General features: G+C 39.7%; 1 protein-coding gene across 4 annotated transcripts in view; it reads right to left on the reverse strand.

The window, feature by feature from the left end:
- The window catches only part of ACOX3 (acyl-CoA oxidase 3, pristanoyl), a 36,798-nt gene extending 17,340 nt beyond the window's left edge, over positions 1-19,458 (reverse strand). For 3 of the 4 annotated variants that reach the window (XM_075708823.1, XM_075708821.1, XM_075708824.1), the window contains exons 1-7: positions 19,111-19,458; positions 16,379-16,557; positions 14,570-14,803; positions 13,441-13,512; positions 11,872-11,961; positions 10,079-10,222; positions 9,151-9,239 (exon numbers count right to left, since the gene is read on the reverse strand). In XM_075708823.1, the coding sequence (XP_075564938.1) occupies positions 9,151-9,239; positions 10,079-10,222; positions 11,872-11,961; positions 13,441-13,512; positions 14,570-14,803; positions 16,379-16,546 (797 nt within the window). In that variant the 5' untranslated portion in view covers positions 16,547-16,557; positions 19,111-19,458. Of the gene's footprint in view, positions 1-9,150; positions 9,240-10,078; positions 10,223-11,871; positions 11,962-13,440; positions 13,513-14,569; positions 14,804-16,378; positions 16,558-19,110 lie in introns of those variants that run through there. The other variant, XM_075708822.1, reaches the window with a different exon arrangement.
- Between the last annotated feature and the right edge of the window lie 454 nt (positions 19,459-19,912).

A 19,912-nucleotide genomic window follows, 5' to 3' on the forward strand; every position in this document is an offset into this window, starting at 1 on the left:
GTGAGGAAGACGCTAACTACTGAAGAATACTTTCTTGATATGATACCTGCCAGTCACAGCACATTGGCAGCTAAGCACCGGCATTTTTTATAAGCCATTAGAGCAAATGAGAATTTTAAGGAGGAATTAGAGTGATGAAAGTAAGGGAGCTTCATGGATGTTTATAAAGGATCCCTCCCAGTTAGGAAAAGATGCATGGAAGAAAGCAATGAAATATTATTTTTAAAAGCTATTGAATGGGTGATAAAAACTGGAATCATAAACCAGACTAAAGGAAGAGTTGACCTATCAGAGAGATGATACAATCTTTGGGGCACAGATTAGGAAGAAATTTCAAAGGGCTCCAGCTCTTGGGCCTTCTCTTTGCAAATACATATTTGGAGCATGTTTAGTCGTGTGTGTGATGAACAGTAAGAGTCGCGATAGCAATGACAATGAACAAGATGGCAAATCGTCCTTTGGTGTTTTACGCTGTAGTGATTAGTTCAGTTCATTCAGCAAAGCTGTGCAGTTGTAGAAAATTATTTCTATTGATATGTGCTTGAAACTCTAGAGTTCTGAAAAAGCAAAATCAAACCTACTAATATATAAATCTATATACTAATAACCTACTTTTAGGAAATTCAAGCCTACTAAAACTGAACATGTGGCAGATGTGTGCCAAACAAAGCAACTCCCAAAATGACCTAAACAGTTTTACCCACTTTCACCTGTTATGATACAATCCCAAATAGTTAAATCTAGAGGAAGTCTTTTCTTGGAAAGAGCAAAAAATCTTGTAGAAAGTTTTATGATAATATGTCTGACATAAATATAATGTAGCTAATTCTCTACCACATAATTATTATTTTAATTAAAACCCACATGTATACCCTTCTTATAATAACCTTTTTCACAGCTAGTGAACCAGAATACTAGATTTCCAATCATTATATAACAATCTATTTTCTTAAAATCAAAATTAGTTCAAATCACAATTTTTGAAAGTTTAGGTTTTTCCCTTTATATTGTCCATTACAGATACATTATTTCCTTCTTTTTCTGTTAGCTGCTATCAAACTAAACACACATAAGATGGCAAAAACTTTAAGAAGCAAAAGAGAGAAAGAGAACTAGCAATTAAAAATCACACAGAAAATTCCCATGCGTAAAGAAATAAGATAGATTTCCTATATGCACCAGTGTTGAAAATAAAAGCAGAACCTTACAGGACCTGGGAGTTAGGCAACCTTGTGAGATCATTGCCAACTGCTGTTATGCTCCTTCTCCAAGAACTTTGCTATTTGAAATTGTTAAACATACTGGCCAATTTGAACTTGATAGCAGAAAATATTAAAAATAAAGAGTAAGATCTAATGAAGTCAGTGATCACATTTCTAATGGTTATTAGCCTAGAAAGCATAGTGAATAGACATGGATCACATCTGTCAACACATTCAGGGGAAAACAATTGAAGAAATATCTTACAATAATGGAACTATATACAGAGTCATGGGGATATCATGTACCAGCAGGTTTGGAAAATGGCTAAATTTCACATGGTGATGACAAGACCATAGGTTTGAAAGCTACCCTACTTAGGGCCTCTTCTGCATAGCAATGAGTGTGACTGAGATTAAGACCTCTCAGCAAGACAGACAGATAGTTGTCATTTTAAATATATATCATAGGGCTCTATAACAATGTGCAATTTTGCATCATGTAGCGCACAAGTAAAAAAACCTGTATCACACAGATTTCTACCTAGATTAGCTGAGCAGAGGGAAGCGCTATTCCAGTAGTGGCATTCTTGTTTGGGTTCTTTGGCCAGTAGTTTAGGGAACATTTCAAGCAAAGTTAATCTTATTGACTTTAAATCATGCAATAGCAATTCATCTGGTGTGCAGTAATGCTGATAAAAAAGGAGCAGCTGGAAAAGCTACGAGCTCCTTTTGCCAGTACTGAATTAATAAGCTGTTACCTATAGTACAAATAGCTCAAACATGCTTTGTTGAATTTCAGACTCACTAAAATGTCTTTCCTGCCAGCTTTTGTTATTGACTACGTTAGAGACGGTGCAGTGACAGTTCCTTCAATCCTTCCAGCCAGAAACAGCAAGCAGGTGAATGGTATTGGAAGGCTGTGAGTCAAGTGATCTCATGGCTGTTTATGGAATACAGTAAACCTTGGGAGGAATAACACTTCAGAGGTTTGGTGAAAAACTTGCAGAAGGAAAGAAAACAGCCACATATTCCAGACTGAAACTCACAGAAAGGTTAGAGTTGAGAAGAGTTACAGAGAAGCTGGGGAAAACTGCAAGGCAATATTTTAGCTCTACTTCCTACAATCAAGGCTCTAATCTAAGAATGCAGCTGTGTAACAGTAACGCTCAATAGCAATGATAAAACAACATAGCATTTTATAGGCCTCCTAATCCTCTTTTAATGGACTTCATGGACACACAAAGACCCACTCACCCTAAAGTTCTTATAGTCTAAGTGCCAGTGTTGTAAGGAGTTCTGGATGTGCAGACTCCTGCAACTGTTGAGACCTGACAGAGCTCTGCTAAGGAAGAAAAAAGGTTGTTTGAAGTTCACTGCAGATGCGAAGCTCTATTTCTGTGGGTGATAAAACAAATGCGTGACCAGATCTGAATCTACCTTTCCCCATTAGCACCATGAAGTGCCTGTCAGTGTGATCTGGCTATGGCTACACGGTTTTGAGGTACATGTGAGTGACAAAAATGAGGGTATAAGGCAGCACTCTTCAGCAATGTGACTACGTCTTAGCAATGTGCACAGCGCTATATGTACCCATATAGTGTCTAACCTTGACTGTAGAAACTAAGTGGAGAGGGCAAAACCAGGAAATATCAATGATTCCACTGCAAAGATCACTGTTTTGACTTAAATTATTATTTGACTTAAATATACAAGATGTGTCCTGTGAAATATTTGGTTTAACTGTGAAAGTGGTACTGCTCACAAGGATCGAAGTATTGATGGCACTGTATTCAGAGAATGCAAGTACAGGTACAGGCATCTTTAACATTTATTTTTACTTTATAGCTGTTTCATTACTATTGCAATTGTTTGTGACTCTGGTCAGAGGCTGCAAGACAATAAAAATGTTGAACAAGCATAAGCTTGTTTATTTGAGAAGCAGGACTGATTTCTACACTTGGTTGCTTATTCACATCCCCTATACTATCCCTTTCCTCGTACTGGAACTGCCTCTTCTGTGGCCTTACAGTGAACCAGACCTGACAAATGATCTGGTTGAAGACAGCCAAATTTGGGGTTTTTTTGTCAGATTAGTTTTCATGCAGTTCCAGTTCCCTAGCTGAGTCCCCTGCACAGCTACATAAATGTTTGTCCAGCACAAAGAAAAAGGCAGTGTGGGAGTAGAAGCAAACAACCAAAGAAGCTGAGTATGGAAATTATCTTCACCGAGCTACTGCTTCAGATTGTAAGATGAAGCTCCAAAGACTATTTAGGCTTCAACCATGTATTACAGCTCCTATCTTCCTAGTGAAATAACTGCAACCATTGCAAAATCTAAATAAGAGTTAAGAGGATAAATACCAGGAGACAAAAACCCTTTGAAGGACTAGATTTTCATTTGTTCTACCTTTAAACTAGCAGTAGCAGAATCTTAATGTATTATTGGCATTGATACTGAAATAGTAACAAAGAAAAAAAAATATGAATTAAGTATTTAAAAGTCACCTGTAAAGGCTTGGAGATTGTGTGATGTATGCCATCTTTGCCAATATACAAGGAATGGTAGTGAGGGCTTTCAGAACCTGCACTCTCTTTCCAGGAGCGATTCTTTTACACCATGTATTGCTTTTCTGCCCAATAAATCCCCTTTTCCCATTTCCTCTTGGGTGTTTTGTTTTGTTTTCAGTATCCAGAAAACTCTATCTGGCCTCAGTGATTGCTAGAGAACATGCTGAATGTCTCAGCATGTTGTACATGTGGAGAGATTGATTACATTTTAATTGTATATGAAAGGTTGTTAAACAGCTAATAAACCCCCCTGTTTTCCAAAGTCCATCATTATAATTAGATACAGCCAACAATTCTTCTTCCCCCAGAAAGATCCTTTTTTCCCCTACAAACAATTCAGTTAAAATAAATAGCTTTCTGTCTGGCAGTGGTTTGCTGTACCTTTGATAGCTTCATTTCACTAGTTCTTCCCTTGTAGGTTTTGTCTGCTCAACAAACTGCCTACTCGTTATCAGTGGATACAGCTGAACGAGCTCAGAGCATGTTTTACAAAGGCACATTAAGCACCACTTCAGAACACAATTATAACTGATTTTCAAACTCCTCCCCATGCAGATTCAGTTGGGCATCATTTCTATTTCTGGAGGGGGAAAAGCAGCAATTTGCTGCTAGTTACAACTGGACACAAAATTGGTTCACCACCGATTCAGTGGCAATCATTTACTGACGTGCGCTGCAGTAATGGGTAATTTTGGTAATGTTACATTAGCCAGGGTAGACAAAAAAAAAACAAAGAGAAGAAACAGAAAAGCACATCAGCACTTAGCCAAGCTCTTGCTTTATGTCCCTCTTCTTATGCCTACCATCTATTTTATTGAAAAGCCCCTGGATCCCAAATACCCAGAGTTTTTTTCAGTGTTTTTTTTGTCAGCTCCTTCCATTTTGGGACCTCAGTGAACAGCACATTTCAAAGACTGCCAGTGCACTAGCAACAGGTGGAAATTTGTATATTATAAAAATAAAGACTGAAGCGCTTGCATCCCCTGGTGGCAGTCGGATTTATTTTTAGGTAACAAACCACAAAACCGGTCTAAACTCTGCATAAGAAAAATTGAGTTCTATTTTTAACCATTTATGTATTGATTACACAAATTATTGTAAATGACAGAGCAAAAGAAAACTATTTTAAAATATTTTAAAGTGATTTTGTCTTTTTTGTCAGGGTAGCTAAGTTACAAAGCCTTGCAAAACCCATGTGATTTTTGGACATTCCAATTATGAAGCGATGAGAATTACTTGGAAAGACAGACTTAAAAGGAGCCGGCTAGTCAATTGGATTTACAGTGTAAAAATTCCCACATTACTTCTGAAATTCTTTCTCTTACTGAAAACATTACACTTTGTGTTAGCAGGAAACCAGCCTTCAGCCAAATGACCCAAGAGATTAATTGTTTTCCAAAGCCAGAAGGGACAACTACAATCACCTACTCTGTTCTGTTACATAGCATAAATCAATGGCATTTTCCAAGGAAGCTCTGGAATTTCTTCCCCATGTCCTATATAAGTGTTCAGGAGCTTAACTCTCATATTGAAAATTAGTAGCATAAACTTCTTGAGAGCCAGAACAAAATCTGACACCTTTGCCAGAGATCTCAGACTCTGATCTTCACTCTGACCATTTACCTGAGTGTAACTACATGGAAATACATCTGATTTACTAAGTGTCTATGGTAGTGGAACCAGACTTCACACATACATTAAAAAACTGGCAAAGTATGCAGTAGAGACTAACACTTGTAGTTGCAGCATAATGGAATGTTTTCTCATCACCACATACAAGAGGCTTCTACAGTGCACAAGAACTGCAGGCTGTGCTTTCTCTGGGATAAGCTAGGATACAAGACTACTAAACTGCTTAGGAGAACACCTTGACAAGGCAGTGTCTGGTGGCCCAGGATGAAATGTATCCCTGTGAATCCTGGCATTTTGCAGATCATGCAACTAACAGTCCATCTTCTGGAGTGGCACAGCTTGTCCTCTCTGCAAACAAATGCAGAGCTATGAAGCTACTACCTCTCCAGTCCCCATCCAGGCCTTCATGTACCTCTGAGAAGCAATGTGTACAAGTCCTGACATTTTTGACAGCTCAGTGTGAGCAGGAATGTTGCAAAGCAAAAATTAGTTCTCTAGTTCTTGTGAACAATGTTGGCATCTAGCCTCAGACCTCTCCAGAGAAAATAGCTGAGGTAGATCAGGAACACAGGCTCTTACAGTTTTCAGCTGAATTAAGGCTATCTATTGGTAACCCTGGGCTCCCTCTTCCCATCTTAATCTGCGGGGGTTGTTTTAGCCTTAAGCTTTCTAGTGCAAGGATTGTTTTAATCCATACTTAAGAGATCTAGATCCATGATTTAGGCTCCTCAGGCACTGCTGTTAGCAGAAGATAATATTTTTTTTTTAAAGCAGCATATGCGAAGTAAACAGAAAGATTAGAATGCCCTGTGATTGCTTTAAATGACACGTGATGTCACAACTAAGATAAGGGATTCCATCTGACATTAAGGTAGGAAGTTACTGGTATCTCTTATTTACAGTGTATTATGTAGATTATCATTTCAGATTATTCAGTTATTACCGATATTTTAAGAAATGCTCTATTTTTTCCCAGTAGATCAAAGGATAAATGGATTTTGAAATTATGTGCATTTTGAAGTTACGTGATAAGCACACTCCTCTCGTTCTTTGTGTTGCACATAAAACTATGCTGCAAATTAAGAATGAACAGCAGAATTTGAACATTTCTACAGAAATACAAACCTGAATTAAATTTACTCAGGCATGGAGAGGTTCATATTGAGTGAACTCAACAGGCAAGTGCAGGTCAACCAGGGGATCAGGCCCAGCCAGCACAGGTTTATGAAAGGCAGGTCCTGTTTGACCAACCTGATCTCCTTTTATGACCTGGTGACCTGCCTGGTAGATGATGGAAAGGCTGTGGATGTCATTTACGTGGACTTTAGCAAAGCCTTTGACACAGTCTCCCACAATATTCTCCTTGGGAAGCTGGCAGCTCATGGCTTGGACGGGCGTAGTCTTCACTGCGTAAAAAAATGGTTGGGTGGCCAAGCCCAGAGAGTTGCGGTAAATGGAGTCCAGTTGGCGGCTGGTCACGAGCGGTGTTCCCCAGGGCTCTGCTTTGGGGCCAGCCTTGTTTAATATCTTCATCGATGATCTGGATGAAGGGATTGAGTACACCCTCAGTAAGTTTGCAGATGACACCAAGTTGGGTGGGAGTGTCAATCTGCTGGAGGGTAGGATGGCCCTGCAGAGGGACCTGGACAGGCTGGACCGATAGGCCGAGGCCAACTGTATGAGGTTTAACAAGGCCAAGTTGCCAGGTCCTGCACTTGGGTCACAACAACCCCATGCAACGCTACAGGCTTGGGGAAGAGTGGCTGGAAAGCTGCCTGGCCGAAAAGGACCTAGGGGTGTTGGTAGATAGCCAGCTGAACATGAGCCAGCAGTGTGCCCAGGTGGCCAAGAAGGCCAACAGCATCCTGGCTTGTATCAGGAATAGTGTGGCCAGCAGGAGCAGGGAGGTGATTGTCCCCTTGCACTCGGCGCTGGTGAGGCCGCACCTGGAATACTGTGTCCAGTTTTGGGCCCCTCAATACAAGAAGGACACTGAGGTGCTGGAGTGTGTTCAGAGAAGGGCAACAAAGCTGGTGAAGGGTCTGGAGCACAGGCCTTATGAGGAGCGGCTGAGGGAACTGGGGTTGTTTAGCCTGGAGAAGAGGAGGCTGAGGGGAAACCTTATCGCTCTCTACAACTCCCTGAAAGGACGTTGTAGTGAGGTGGGTGTTGGTCTCTTCTCCCAAGTAGTTAGCGATAGGACAAGAGGAAATGGGCTCAAGCTGTGCCAGGGGAGGTTTAGGTTGGAAATTAGGAAAAAATTCTCCACGGAAAGGGCAGTCAAGCATTGGAACAGGCTGCCCAGAGAGGTGGTGGAGTCACCATCCCTGGAAGTGTTCAAAAAACGGGTAGACGTGGCACTTTGGGACATGGTTTAGTCTAGTCTACCCTTGATTGGTTTAGTGTGATTTGGTATTGTAGGTTAATGGTTGGACTGGATGATCTTAAAGGTCTTTTCCAACGTAAACGATTCTATGATTCTATGTTGCTATGCCATCTGGTGGCTACTCGTTTGTAATGCAGATGCAGGCAAAAATACCCACCAAAACCTAACCCCCTTCCTTTTCCAGGTCTTTTCTCATATTTTTCCTCTATAAAACTTCATTTCCTGTACTTTTTTTTTCTTTATTTCTTCTGTGTCTTCAGGAAACAGAGCATTAATGAGAATGATCTACATAAATATAAAAGTCAGTGGTATTTTTGCCACTACAGGCTATTTGGGACATCTGGAGGAGGCTGGTACAGAGAACAAACTACAGAAGACTTACAACCTTCTGGAAAGCCAGCCAAAGCCATTACATGTGAAAGCAGGAAACCTTAGGATGTCTATACCTTGTTTACTGGAATGGCATGTTGTGAAGGACAATACATATATCTGTAATTAACTGAATCAACAGAAAGAGGTAAATTTGAGGCATAAAGAAGTGAACAGCCCTCCCCACCCCTTACTATTTTAGGTCTCTGTCTTTACACAGAGCTATGTAAGTAATACAGGGGTTTAAATCATAATGGCTGTTTTAATGCAGAAATCTACCTCAATTTCCTCACTGTCTCTCCTCCCCATCAGATACCTTTGGTTAGTAAAGACACAGTAAGGCCACTGTAAGTAACTGTAAGTAAGTAAATAAATTGTACTTACACTGTAAGTAAGGCCATGACTCAGAAATGGAGCCCAGGTACTTTTTTATTAACTGCACACAGAGAGTCAGAAAAAAATAACTAACCTTCTCCTTCTTTTCTGCAGTGAACGGGATTACTCCAGAAATCCCATGATTCAAACAAGATACCTAGTTTCTCTACTGGGTCTCATTAATCTTAAATCTTTACTAACAATAAACCTCATTTGTCGACCTCCATTAGCCTTCCTGTGGGCTGGAAATTGACAGACAAAATAATTAAGGGCTTACATCCAGATAGGTGGAGAGGCTGATCAAGTTCTTTGCTCACAACTTAATGGATTTTTTGGGTTTTTTTTCATTATTATTGTTGCAGAGTCTATGACTGCAAGAATGCTTGGGGATATTCACAGAGTATCAGGGGCACTTCATATTCTAAAAAGTGAGAGAAGTGAAAGACTATGGTTATTCACATAGAAAATACTGAAATTCAAGATTTTTCAGTCTGGGGTTTTTTTAGAAATACCAACAACTTAAACCCACTAGCGAATACCTCAGAAGAAACAGGAGAATATTTGCACCACAGTGTGATATAATCTAGAATGTTTCCTCTTTCAAGTGGATTGACTTACCCATTATCCAACCCATTCTGCCCAAGTTTCTTTCCTATGTCACCTACCATCACACCTGGCATTGGTAGGAGAGTTTTTGTATCTCGAATCTGCATAGAAGTGGAATGAAACATTATTTCATTTGTGGAACAATGAAAGTTACTAGCTGAACTTTTCAAACAGTGAAAATATTCCCAACTTGTTCTCTGTTATTAATGCTAAAGAAAGCTGTCTGTTTTTCTAAGCACATAAACCTGGATATAACTTGTACTCATGTATCCTCTCATTCAGGACGCAGATCCCTTAATGAAATTACTTTGGCAATATGACACTAATTACTTCACTGTGTTAAATATGCCTTAACACTGATGACTGCTCTCATCAGACTAGCACTGAAACCTTCTTCAGGCATACACAGACATAGCACGAATCAATGGAACTTTTATGTAGCCATCATCTTTGAGATATTCCCCGATTTTGTAATAAATTCTGTTCAGTCTGCAACTAGTTCATTTTACTATGTACAACTTCTCTACTGCACTGCCGTATTTTCTGATGCCTTTAATCTTACAAAATTATCTCTGTGGTAGAAGCTTGCAGATTTCATGCGTATCAGCCTGCAGCATTGGCAGACATCAATCATCTTAAGCCTCATCCAAGATTTTCAGGACTTCATACAGCATAGGTTAGTTCTAACTATTTAGGTAGCATGAAAATCTGGAGGCTTTTCAGCTCTTTTGTATTTGTCAGAATTTTTTGCAGAAAACTGGCAGTATAAAACTGGCTGTACAACCATCACAAAATCAGTACACTTGTTACAATTGCAATAAATGTTGAAGGCATTAATTAAAGAATCTGCTGGTCAGATATAAATAGCATAACAGAAAGTTTTTCATTTGAACCCACTCCCCCCCAAAAGAAAAAAAGATTAGCAATATTTCTACCCTACCTGTACAAGAAAGGAATGTAATCCTTGGCACTGTCCATCAGGAGTATAGAGCTGAGCGTACACAACTGCATGAGTGGCATGTTTCCCCATATTACCAACCCAGAACTTTGCAGCTTCAAAGTCAGGAGTATTAATGATAAATTCCTGTGGCCAGGAAAGAAAGGAGCAAATTATATAAATCATAAAAATCAACACATGGCTATTTTATTTTTAATTCAAGACCATGGTAACGTTTTGAAAACATCCATTAACTTCCAGGGTTTCGTTCTGTACTCCACTCCAACAGCTGAAATCTCTCTTATTGTGTTCAACTTTGGGGAGAATACATGTAGCTAGGAAAAATTCAGAGCTGAAAAGTTCATTACTTCACTGTAAATCTTGAAATTCAGCCTTTTAATTGCTCACTGAAGCAGTTAAGAAAAGTAAAGCCAAGTGATGGAGTCATAAGCATTTCCTAGATCTTAGGTTAAGCTGAGCTATGAGTCCAAGTGTGGGACTGTGACGGCTGAAACCTATGCAGGGACCACCTCCTCCTTACGCAGTTTTGTATGGAAAGGAAGCCTGGTTGACAGTGTGAAAGGCAGCAGACTTCCCAGTTTGGACAACTGGAGGACCATGAGTAGTGGGAATTATGAAGAATACATGTATCCTGAAATTTAGACATAGCTTCAGCATTCAGATTTTTAGATTCCAAATAGTATGCTTTCTGGATGTAAAAGAAATCTGAAGTCAGAGCTTCATGATCTTAGCAAAGATTTAGTCATTTCAGTCACTTCTTCTGCAGTGCAGTCATCACCAGCCTAAAACTCAATTTATTTAAATGGAACTTTTCATGCTGCCAATCTCACAAATTTTGGAGGTTTTGGTTTTTTTTTTTTTTTTTTTTTCCTGGAAAGGGATCTGATTGTCCATGTTGCATAAATGCTCACTGAATTGCTTGTATAAGAAAAAGTGCAGACCGGAATGTTGTCCTACTGAAGAATATAAAATCTTATGTTTCAAATCTATGATTCTCATTTCTGATTCTTTTGAAGCCACTTCATGATGTAACACTGTTTGTTGACAGTAACAGCACCCAGTTCTGTATATTACAGTGCAATAAGATGCCAGAGTCTTTGGGGGAGATGATGAGCTTACCTGCTTGGGACATTAAATAACACATTTTAAATTCACCTTGGCGCAAACCGAGCATGTAGATGACAAAGAGAGAGAGAAAGTTCTATCAGGCTCCTCTCTTAACTTCTATTTTCTTCTCCCTTAATGTAAAACTATGATGAGTTCTATTCATTTACTGAAAAAACATTAGGACAATTAATTTATTTCTGCAGTAGTGTTGATTTCAGAAAAATTATTAATAGTAAGCACTATCCTAATAGAAAAAAAGAGTTTATTGTTTTCTTCTTTGGGTCTCTTTGATAGTCTTGTTATCTTTTTTGTATTTCTTCTTCTCATCCTCAGGAAATAATCCTAATCTTTGTATATAAAAAGCTGTCATATTTAAAGACAAAAGACTATTTAATCTGCATGTCCAACTAGTCCTTAAGAGAGACAATAAAGGAGAAGGATGCTATCCTTATTTTATATCACAACCAGAAGTGAAAGCAAGAAAACAGAAATTGATGGGTTTACTGTAAATATTTATAATAATGTAAAGATTTGACTTTTTTTTTTACATTTGGAGTTGAACTTGATTCTCTCTTGTTAACCAAAGAAATCCTTGAATCAGTCTGTCCTGTCAGTAAATAACAGAGCTTAACAGTGTCAAACATTATCCCTGTGCATTAAGGACTAACCTGAGTGCTATGATCAAATGTGGCAGTAGTCCGTATGCCTTTGACATTAGTTCCATGGCTGAGTTCAGTGAGAGCAAAACATCCAAAAATCTAAATAACGAGATGTAAGGCACAGTTCAACACCACTTTATTACAGCAATTAAAACTGTAAGATTTTCAAATGATTGCTAATTCAGCTGTTGGAAAGGAACTTGCAATTGCAAGAAACCCATCAAATGTAACCCTAAGGCTAGGACATCATGCCTGCAGTAGAGTAACAGGTATTTTTTTCCTTTGCTGATGGCTGACTCATTCAGGCAGGTACAGATCATTATATCCACTGACTAAGTTTTCTGCTGTTTGGGTTGCAAGAACTGTTGCATAGTGAAAATCAGCAAGTCTGCTTGCATTACAAGCAGTTCTGGGAACTCCCAAAGTTAGGGGAAAAACAGAATGAGGGTGTTTATTTTTAAAATTGCAAATAGCCTACTTTATTGAAGGGGATAAATTTATATCAGATCAATGTATGGATAGAGATGGTTCTCAGCAGCATTTGAGAACACTGCCTGCTTGAAGCCACACTGAAATGTGCATGCTGCAATCCCTTACCCTAGACTAGTTTGGCCTGTATTACATACTCTTCAGTAACAAACCTTTGAAAAGCAAGGGAGAATTAAAATAAAACAAAACAAAACAAAAAACTGAAGCCTCAGGCAAAATTATTCTGACAAATACATATCCTAAGGCTATTGCTTAGACTGAGAGTCATTAAAAGAATTCATCCTGATCTTCAGCATGGGGTATCCATCAGAACTATGTAGCAGTATATTGTTGCCTATGAGCAGACAGATAAACACACAATTTCAGAAAATTAAATAAGCAAGGAAAGTGAATGGTTGGGATAAAAAAAAAGGTAAGAAGTGATAAAGAATAACAAAAGAAGCACAAAGCTCAGTTTGGATGCACTCAGCATACATATCTTGCAAAATCAAAGAGGGTCAGGCCAGACAGTGAATACTGCCCACATGGCCAAATGGCATAGATAGGAGAAACGCTTTAGGATTGGCTCCTTCTGTATCAGATAGGCTGCACTTATCCTCCGGTGTACTTGGTCCTGAGTCTCCATTGGACTCCATGTGGTGTTTCTGTGGCACTAAGACATTATTATTTTCCATTCTATAGCATCAGAATGGAATTTTTATAGCATCATGGCAAGCATATGTGTTGCACAGTGTATGATGTAGATGTGGGAGGTGGGAGTGTTTGAGCGTGCAAAACTTGCTAGGATACTTTTAAATGACTGTGGATGGAGACTAAACTGCTCTAGTGTCATCTATATTGCCTTTTGGGAGAAGTCCCCAAACTTTGTCCGCATGTTAACTTGGACGGTCTAAAACAGATCCAGGAAGTGGCATAATAGCTAGCAGTGAGGACAGCCAGGGCTCAGTGCTTGAATCTGCTCCTTGGTCTTTTCTTTTGCTATTTAGAAGTACCTAGGTATGTAGAGATCAGAAATAACACAAAGGTGCAGACAGTGCCATGGTTCTGACGATGCCCATTTCTCACAAGTTATCAAAAAAAAGTATTTACCTCCATGCTATAAACTTGTTTCACAAAGTCTGAAAACCTCATAGAAGCGCTCAAAATTGCACCTGCAAATATCTGTAAAAACAGAGAATTATGAATTAAATCAGTGACCCCATGATGGAAAGCACAAATTGCACCTGCTTAATGATTTGTAATAGTGATGTCCATTAAACAGACCAGGGAAAGTAGGCTGCACAGTAAACTATTACTTAGACTATAGCTGGAGAAGGTAAGTCAAGATTTGATCTTGCCAAGGCCCCTTTACAGAGGACTGAACTTTTCACAGCTCTAACCTGTTCAAGCCTTCATTGCAAACTCTCAAAAATGTGTAATGAGCTCACTTTCCACTTGTCCTTACTGATGTCCCCTTGAGTAAAGTAAAACTTTAAGATTATTCCAGTTTGTTTTATTGCAAATGGGTTGGGAACTGAAGGTAGCTTCTTCAAGATCAGACAAGAACACTATTTTTAAAGCTACCTTCAGTTTTTCTAGATGGATATTCACATAACAAAACTGTAATTCCCAGTCCCTCCCCTGCCATTTGAACAGTAATAATTAATTAATTCAACTAATATTATTTGACCAGCTATGTCAAGTACTCTTTCGGAGAGACTCATCTAGGAAGCAACTGATGAACAGAATCCCAGCCACTGATGTCAATGAGAAACTTTACACCGGTTCCCATTCCTTCTGGATTCTGCCCTGAATCAAGACACTGGGGGTTAGGCAGGAAGTTTCTGATACCTGTATTTGTAGCAAAGACATAGCCACCAAATAGGGCCCAACTACCAAGTTCTTTGGCTACTGCTGCCCTAGAGATGAGGCAGAGGAGTGGACAAAAGAAGGTGGAATGATAGGCATCAAAATATCTTTCTGTAGCTCTGTCTATACTGCTCCACCTTTACTTTCCAGGTGGGATTCTGCTGGAGACAGGGCTTAATGACAAAGATCTACTAACTTCATCCCACAGCTCTCTGATTCTTCTGAACAGTTAAATTGAATTCCATTTTTGAAAACAAAGGACGAGGAAAAGATATAGCTTTAATAAAATAGGCAGAAAGCAATGGAATTATGGGATTACAAAACACTTAAATTCAAATATACACCACTATACCCTTTGAACTGTACTTACACCACAATGTAAGAAATATTGGAGACATGGAGACCAATCGTACATTCCTATACAGATCAGCATATTCAATATCTTTAATGGGTTCTCGATGATCTCTTGCTGAGTAAGAAAATCATACTCAAAGAGCCGTTTACAGCGCAGGAATGTCAGCTCCTGATATTTCTCACGGCACAAATCTTCTCCAGGATGACGTGCAAAGACAGGATCACTTTCCAGAGCAGAGAAGATTCTGTTCTTGAGGGGGAAAAAACTGACATGAGAATGTTAATCTAAAAGCATTAACAAAAGCATTATCTCCTAGGATAATACAAGGCCTCGAACAACAATTGTTTGACAGAAGATGTAAATTTATAAAGCCAAAACTTCAGAGAATTAAAAAAATATACTTAAATGGTCTGTCATTATATATACAGTTCATGCAGCTAAATTTTATGAAAACTCCTTCATCATGAAGTACTAAGTGTGGGACTGGTTCACTCTGAATGTAAGAGAAGAGTATGGTAAAACTTACTTGCTTTTCATAGCAGCTTCATTATTTCACTATATGAAGCTGCTGGCAGGATCTAAAGGGCAATGGCCCTCAACCTGAGGATAAAGCTAAAACTCCAGGGGTTACATTCAGTTAGAAACATGCCATAATGGTAAAGCCATTAAGCTACCACAACTGCTCTGTTGCCAGATGAAAGCAGAAATGTACTCCATGTAATGGAACCATCATACACAGCCATTCAATATGGGGATGTGCATCTTTTAATGTTTTAATCTAGATCTTTTTCTTTTTTGGTCAGATGATATACTATGGCATTTTTTTACCTCAGATCTCTGTCTTCAAGATATCCACATTGTCTTAATGGTCTTTAATGTAATTTAGAAAAAAAAATGTAGTGCCTTAGGCGAAATCTTTTAAAAAGGCTTTTGAAGTCCTTTCCTCCTCTCTGAAGAGAATGACACAGTAAGAAGGAAGAAAACCAAAAGATTTCCTGTGCTTTTCTTTGAAAGGTAGGGTCATTCCCTCTCTCTGTATGAACAACACTATTTGCCCATACAGCTTTGAAACTCCCTCAGACACTGAGCACTTGTGTTCTTTCCATGCTCTTAAGCATATCAGTCAGATGCAGAAGGTGGCATTTTTGATTTCTCTGATCCACCTTCTAAGATTTTAATAATTATGGTGAACGTTCAAGATTAGCTTAAATCCACATAAATCTATACCACCTTCAAAAAAGCCAGCCCTTTCTCCTCCTACATCTCCAAGTCAGGCATTCCCACACCACCTCTTGCACTGCAATTAATCTCTTTTTTTGGCAGGGTTAGCTTTCAGTGAGGTAGGTGTGCTAATCTGTCCAACTGCAATGCCACATAAGCATTAATGCAAGCACAGAAGATCATAAGAAATTATGTCAGGTCAAAGGAAGACAGAAATACTATGTTTGACAGTGGCATGAACTTAGCTTAGCTTAAGTGCATGGTAAAACCATGGGATATATGATTTAATGCAAACAGTACAGTAAAGAGATATGGTAGAATATACTTCTTTCTGAGTTTGAAATGAACACTGAAGTTCTGTGATGTAGCTCAGATGCTGGTGTCCCCTGTATTGATGTTCAGTAATGAAATGAGCCTTATGACACAGCAAAGTAGATTGCTTAGTTCAATTCTGTTCTGAAAATTGGGTGTGCAAAACGAATTTCTTCATGCTCCATATCTACAGAGTATTATTAAAATAGTCTCCCTTTAAAAATTACATACTTGCTTCTACTAATAAGGTATCTCCAAAATTAAAACACGCTTACAATTCTTGCAGTTTACCTTAAGCTGGATGGTATCTTTGCCATCTAGAAACACTGCCATCTCCTTCCAGTTGAAAGAAGCTTTCTTACGATATTTGCAAAGTGGTCCCTTAGGGAAATCTGATAGCAAAGTATCCCATGAACTTTGGTTGCCAGTGGCTTCTTTTGGATTCAGTGTGGATGGCATTGTCAGCTAAACTGGACCAAACAAGAGAAGATACATCACAAACTGAAGCACTGCAGATGTCTAATTTTTAATAATAAAAAGAAATCAAAAGGGGTTTTAATTAAATCCACAAACTTGTTCAAATGTATAAGTACGGCAATGCAGAGCCAACTAAAAGCTTGCCCTTCCATTTTTCTAATTCAATTCACTTGGTACAAGCTAAGAAAAAAAACCAAGCTTTTGATCAAATGTAAATTAATTAAACAGTCATTGTTATTAAAATACGAGCCAAACCTTTTAAAATAAGCAAAATATGAAACAGGGACACCACTGGTTAATATTGCATAATAAGAAAGGGGGGATGAGATAAAAGATCCAGGCAAGAAAATAACATGTCCTAAATAACATAAAGTGAGTAATTGTTACCTCACGTCTAACTTAAATGCAAAATAATAAAATATTAAAGCACCCAACCATGCATACAAAGCCCTGTTCAAATGCAGGAGATGCCTGCATTATCTCCACATTACTAGTTAACATTTAAACAACTTTTAACTAAATGGCATGTTGGTTATATGTTACGGTTTGTTTTTATATAACTGAAGTGACGAGCCATTGTTTGTGCATAAACATGAGACAGAAGACATCAGGGAAATGGCAGGAACTCTGCCCTTATCTTTCACTGGTTGAATATATGAAAGAGTAAGTGGGTAATAAAACCCTTAGTTCATGTACCCCAATTGCAAGAAACAAATTTCTGTAAAATTCAGCATATATACATCTGTTTGCCTGAGTTAATCTTGTCCAGAACTGGGCTAGCTCCCACAGATCCACTTGGCTATGTGAGCACTACGTTACCTGGGTATTCCTGCCCAGGCTGTTAGGAGTATGATGCAGAAATAAACAGCTGGCTTTACACAGGGGAAACATAAACACCTCCAGCCCTGTATGCTATTCCATTGCTTTCATATGGTGAATATTTAGAATTATGAAACTACAACAATATCAACATGCTGTCCATCACTAACACTGGCTTGAATAGAACAGGTGAAGGGGACAAGTAGGAGGCCCTGTCTGCAATGGGTCTGTAAAAGGTACAGATTAAACCTGCATAAATGAAGTAAAATCACAGTAGTGACTTCTACAAAACACATAATACTATAGGGCATTTCTTCTACGTGGAAGATGCAATTTTGGAAAACTGTAAGCATGCAGGTATGCATTTCTCTTTAAGTGTTGTGTTGCCACACTCAAGAATGAATTTAAAATAATACAAAGTATGAACTTTGCAACCACACTTAAGCTTCACTTTCCCTTCTTTCTTCCCTAAAGTTTAAATTTTCATTTCTGTTATGTGGTGGCTTATAACATTTTTAGTCTGTCTTCCCACTAAACATTTTTTTCTGAATACACCATTTTCTGTGCTGAGTTGACCGCAGACTCTTGGTATGTGATCAAAAGCAGTAACGTCCCATGAAGTCTGCTGGCATTTTGTTCTGTATATCTATGGGTCATGCAAGTGCATTGCAAAAATTCACAGAACCATCAGGATTTCATTATCAGTAGGTACAACTGCACTGGTTTTGGAGAGAAGGGGAATCTTGCATTGTATTAGAACCTGGCCCCAAAAGGCTTATGCCTCTGCTGCTTCCAGAAGCAGATGTCGGAGTGCCCTCTGCTGCTACCTGCTCAGATCCCCCCCAGCAATTGCTGTCACTCCGTGCAGATGGCAGAGGCCTGTGTTATGCTCATAGGATGCAAAAATGATCGGGCAGGGGAACAGAAGCTGGCCGCATTATAACAAGGGGACTGGCTGGAAGAAGCAGTTCTCAAAGGTACTGGGAGGACATCCAGGCCCAGGGCTGGCCAAGGGCTCAGTACGTTCTGTGAACGTAATAAAGCATAGAAACTACTAGTTTGGCATTCTACTTCTTCTGTCACTTTTTTCTCCCTCAGCATCTTGATATATCTCCTTGCTACATTTCTTTTCTTTCAACCTAATCCTCTTATGGAGGTAATTTTCTAGTTCTGGACAGTACAGACATACTAGAAGAGAACTGCAGGGTAGTATTTCTGCATGTGACTTCCAAATCAGCTCTAGGAAGATCCAGTTCCAGTATAGAGCAACAGGTTTGGACAGAAAAAGGGGTGGGTGAGGGGGAAGGTATTGAGAGAGAGCATTTCAACCTGAAGCCAAATAAACAGACATTGCTCTTCTAACTGCCAAACAGGTAAATCGAAGTTCAAGGCTTCTGGCTCAGAATAAATTACATCAGTATTGCAGTTATTGCACCTAACTTTATTTACGCTGCAAAGCAATGAGATTGCTCAAATGGGAAAACCTAAGCGTTCATAAAAAAAGATCCTGTACTTCAAAAAAATTACAATTTCTCTGTCTTCACACAATGTTTTAATATAATTTGGTTCCAAGCAAACAGTTTCAAAACTAACTAGGAAACCAGAACAGGCAGTTACAATAGGAAAGTACCGAAGGACCGCCCTACAGAATAACCTCAGTGTTAATTTCAGCCTTGTGCTCGCATTTGGAAATCCGCGTGTGGATGCGGCAGTAAAACAGAACTCACGTTATTTTCAACTTGCTGATAACTGATGCAGTTTCACTGAGAAATGCTGAGTTGAAAACCGGTTTACGTGGAAGGCGGTCCGGCCAGCAATTGAGATTCACGGCTGGACAAGAAGAAGGGCGCGCAGATCGTGAGGGGATGTTTCAGCTTGCAGTGTATTATCGTCAATTATCTTGCGCAACTCAGCTCAGACACTCGGCAGCCGTCAAGAATGACGATATTGTAGCCTTATTCTGTCAGAAATACCATTACTCGCAAGTACAGAACCGCTAGAAAATAAAATAAAAACCCGGTGATGGCAGTTGCCCAGAGAAAGACGAGGCCGCAGAGGCCAAAGGCAGGGGAGTGAAACCGCTTCAGAGTCCTTCGCGGTTTCACGGCACAGCCGCTGTTTGAACTGCCTGAATTCCGGGCGGGGCCTCGTTTCTGCTCGGAGGAAGGAAAAAGAAAACAAACAAACAAAAAGACTACGCCATGTACTGCTTTTTACTACAAAAAAAAAAAATGCCCCGAGATTTGTTTCCTTGCGGGGCCGGGCAGCTGGGGGCCTGCCGGGCAGCTGGGGGCCTGCCGGGCTGTCCGTCAGCAGCACCCCCACTTCTGAGTCCGCTTTCAGAGCGGCGTCGCCAGACCCGCCTCAACCAAAAGCTACACCCGGGGCAGCGGCGCCCCCGCCTACACCCGCGTCCGGCAGCAGGCGGCACCGCGGCCCTTTCTCACCGCGCCCTGAGGCGGGCAGCCCGCCGCCGCCGCTGCCTCGCGTAGCGCAGAGCCCCGGCGGCGCTGAGGGACGCGGTACCTA

The sequence above is a fragment of the Pelecanus crispus genome, chromosome 4 (assembly GCF_030463565.1).
Source record: "Pelecanus crispus isolate bPelCri1 chromosome 4, bPelCri1.pri, whole genome shotgun sequence".
In the NCBI taxonomy this organism is placed as follows: Eukaryota; Metazoa; Chordata; class Aves; order Pelecaniformes; family Pelecanidae; genus Pelecanus; species Pelecanus crispus.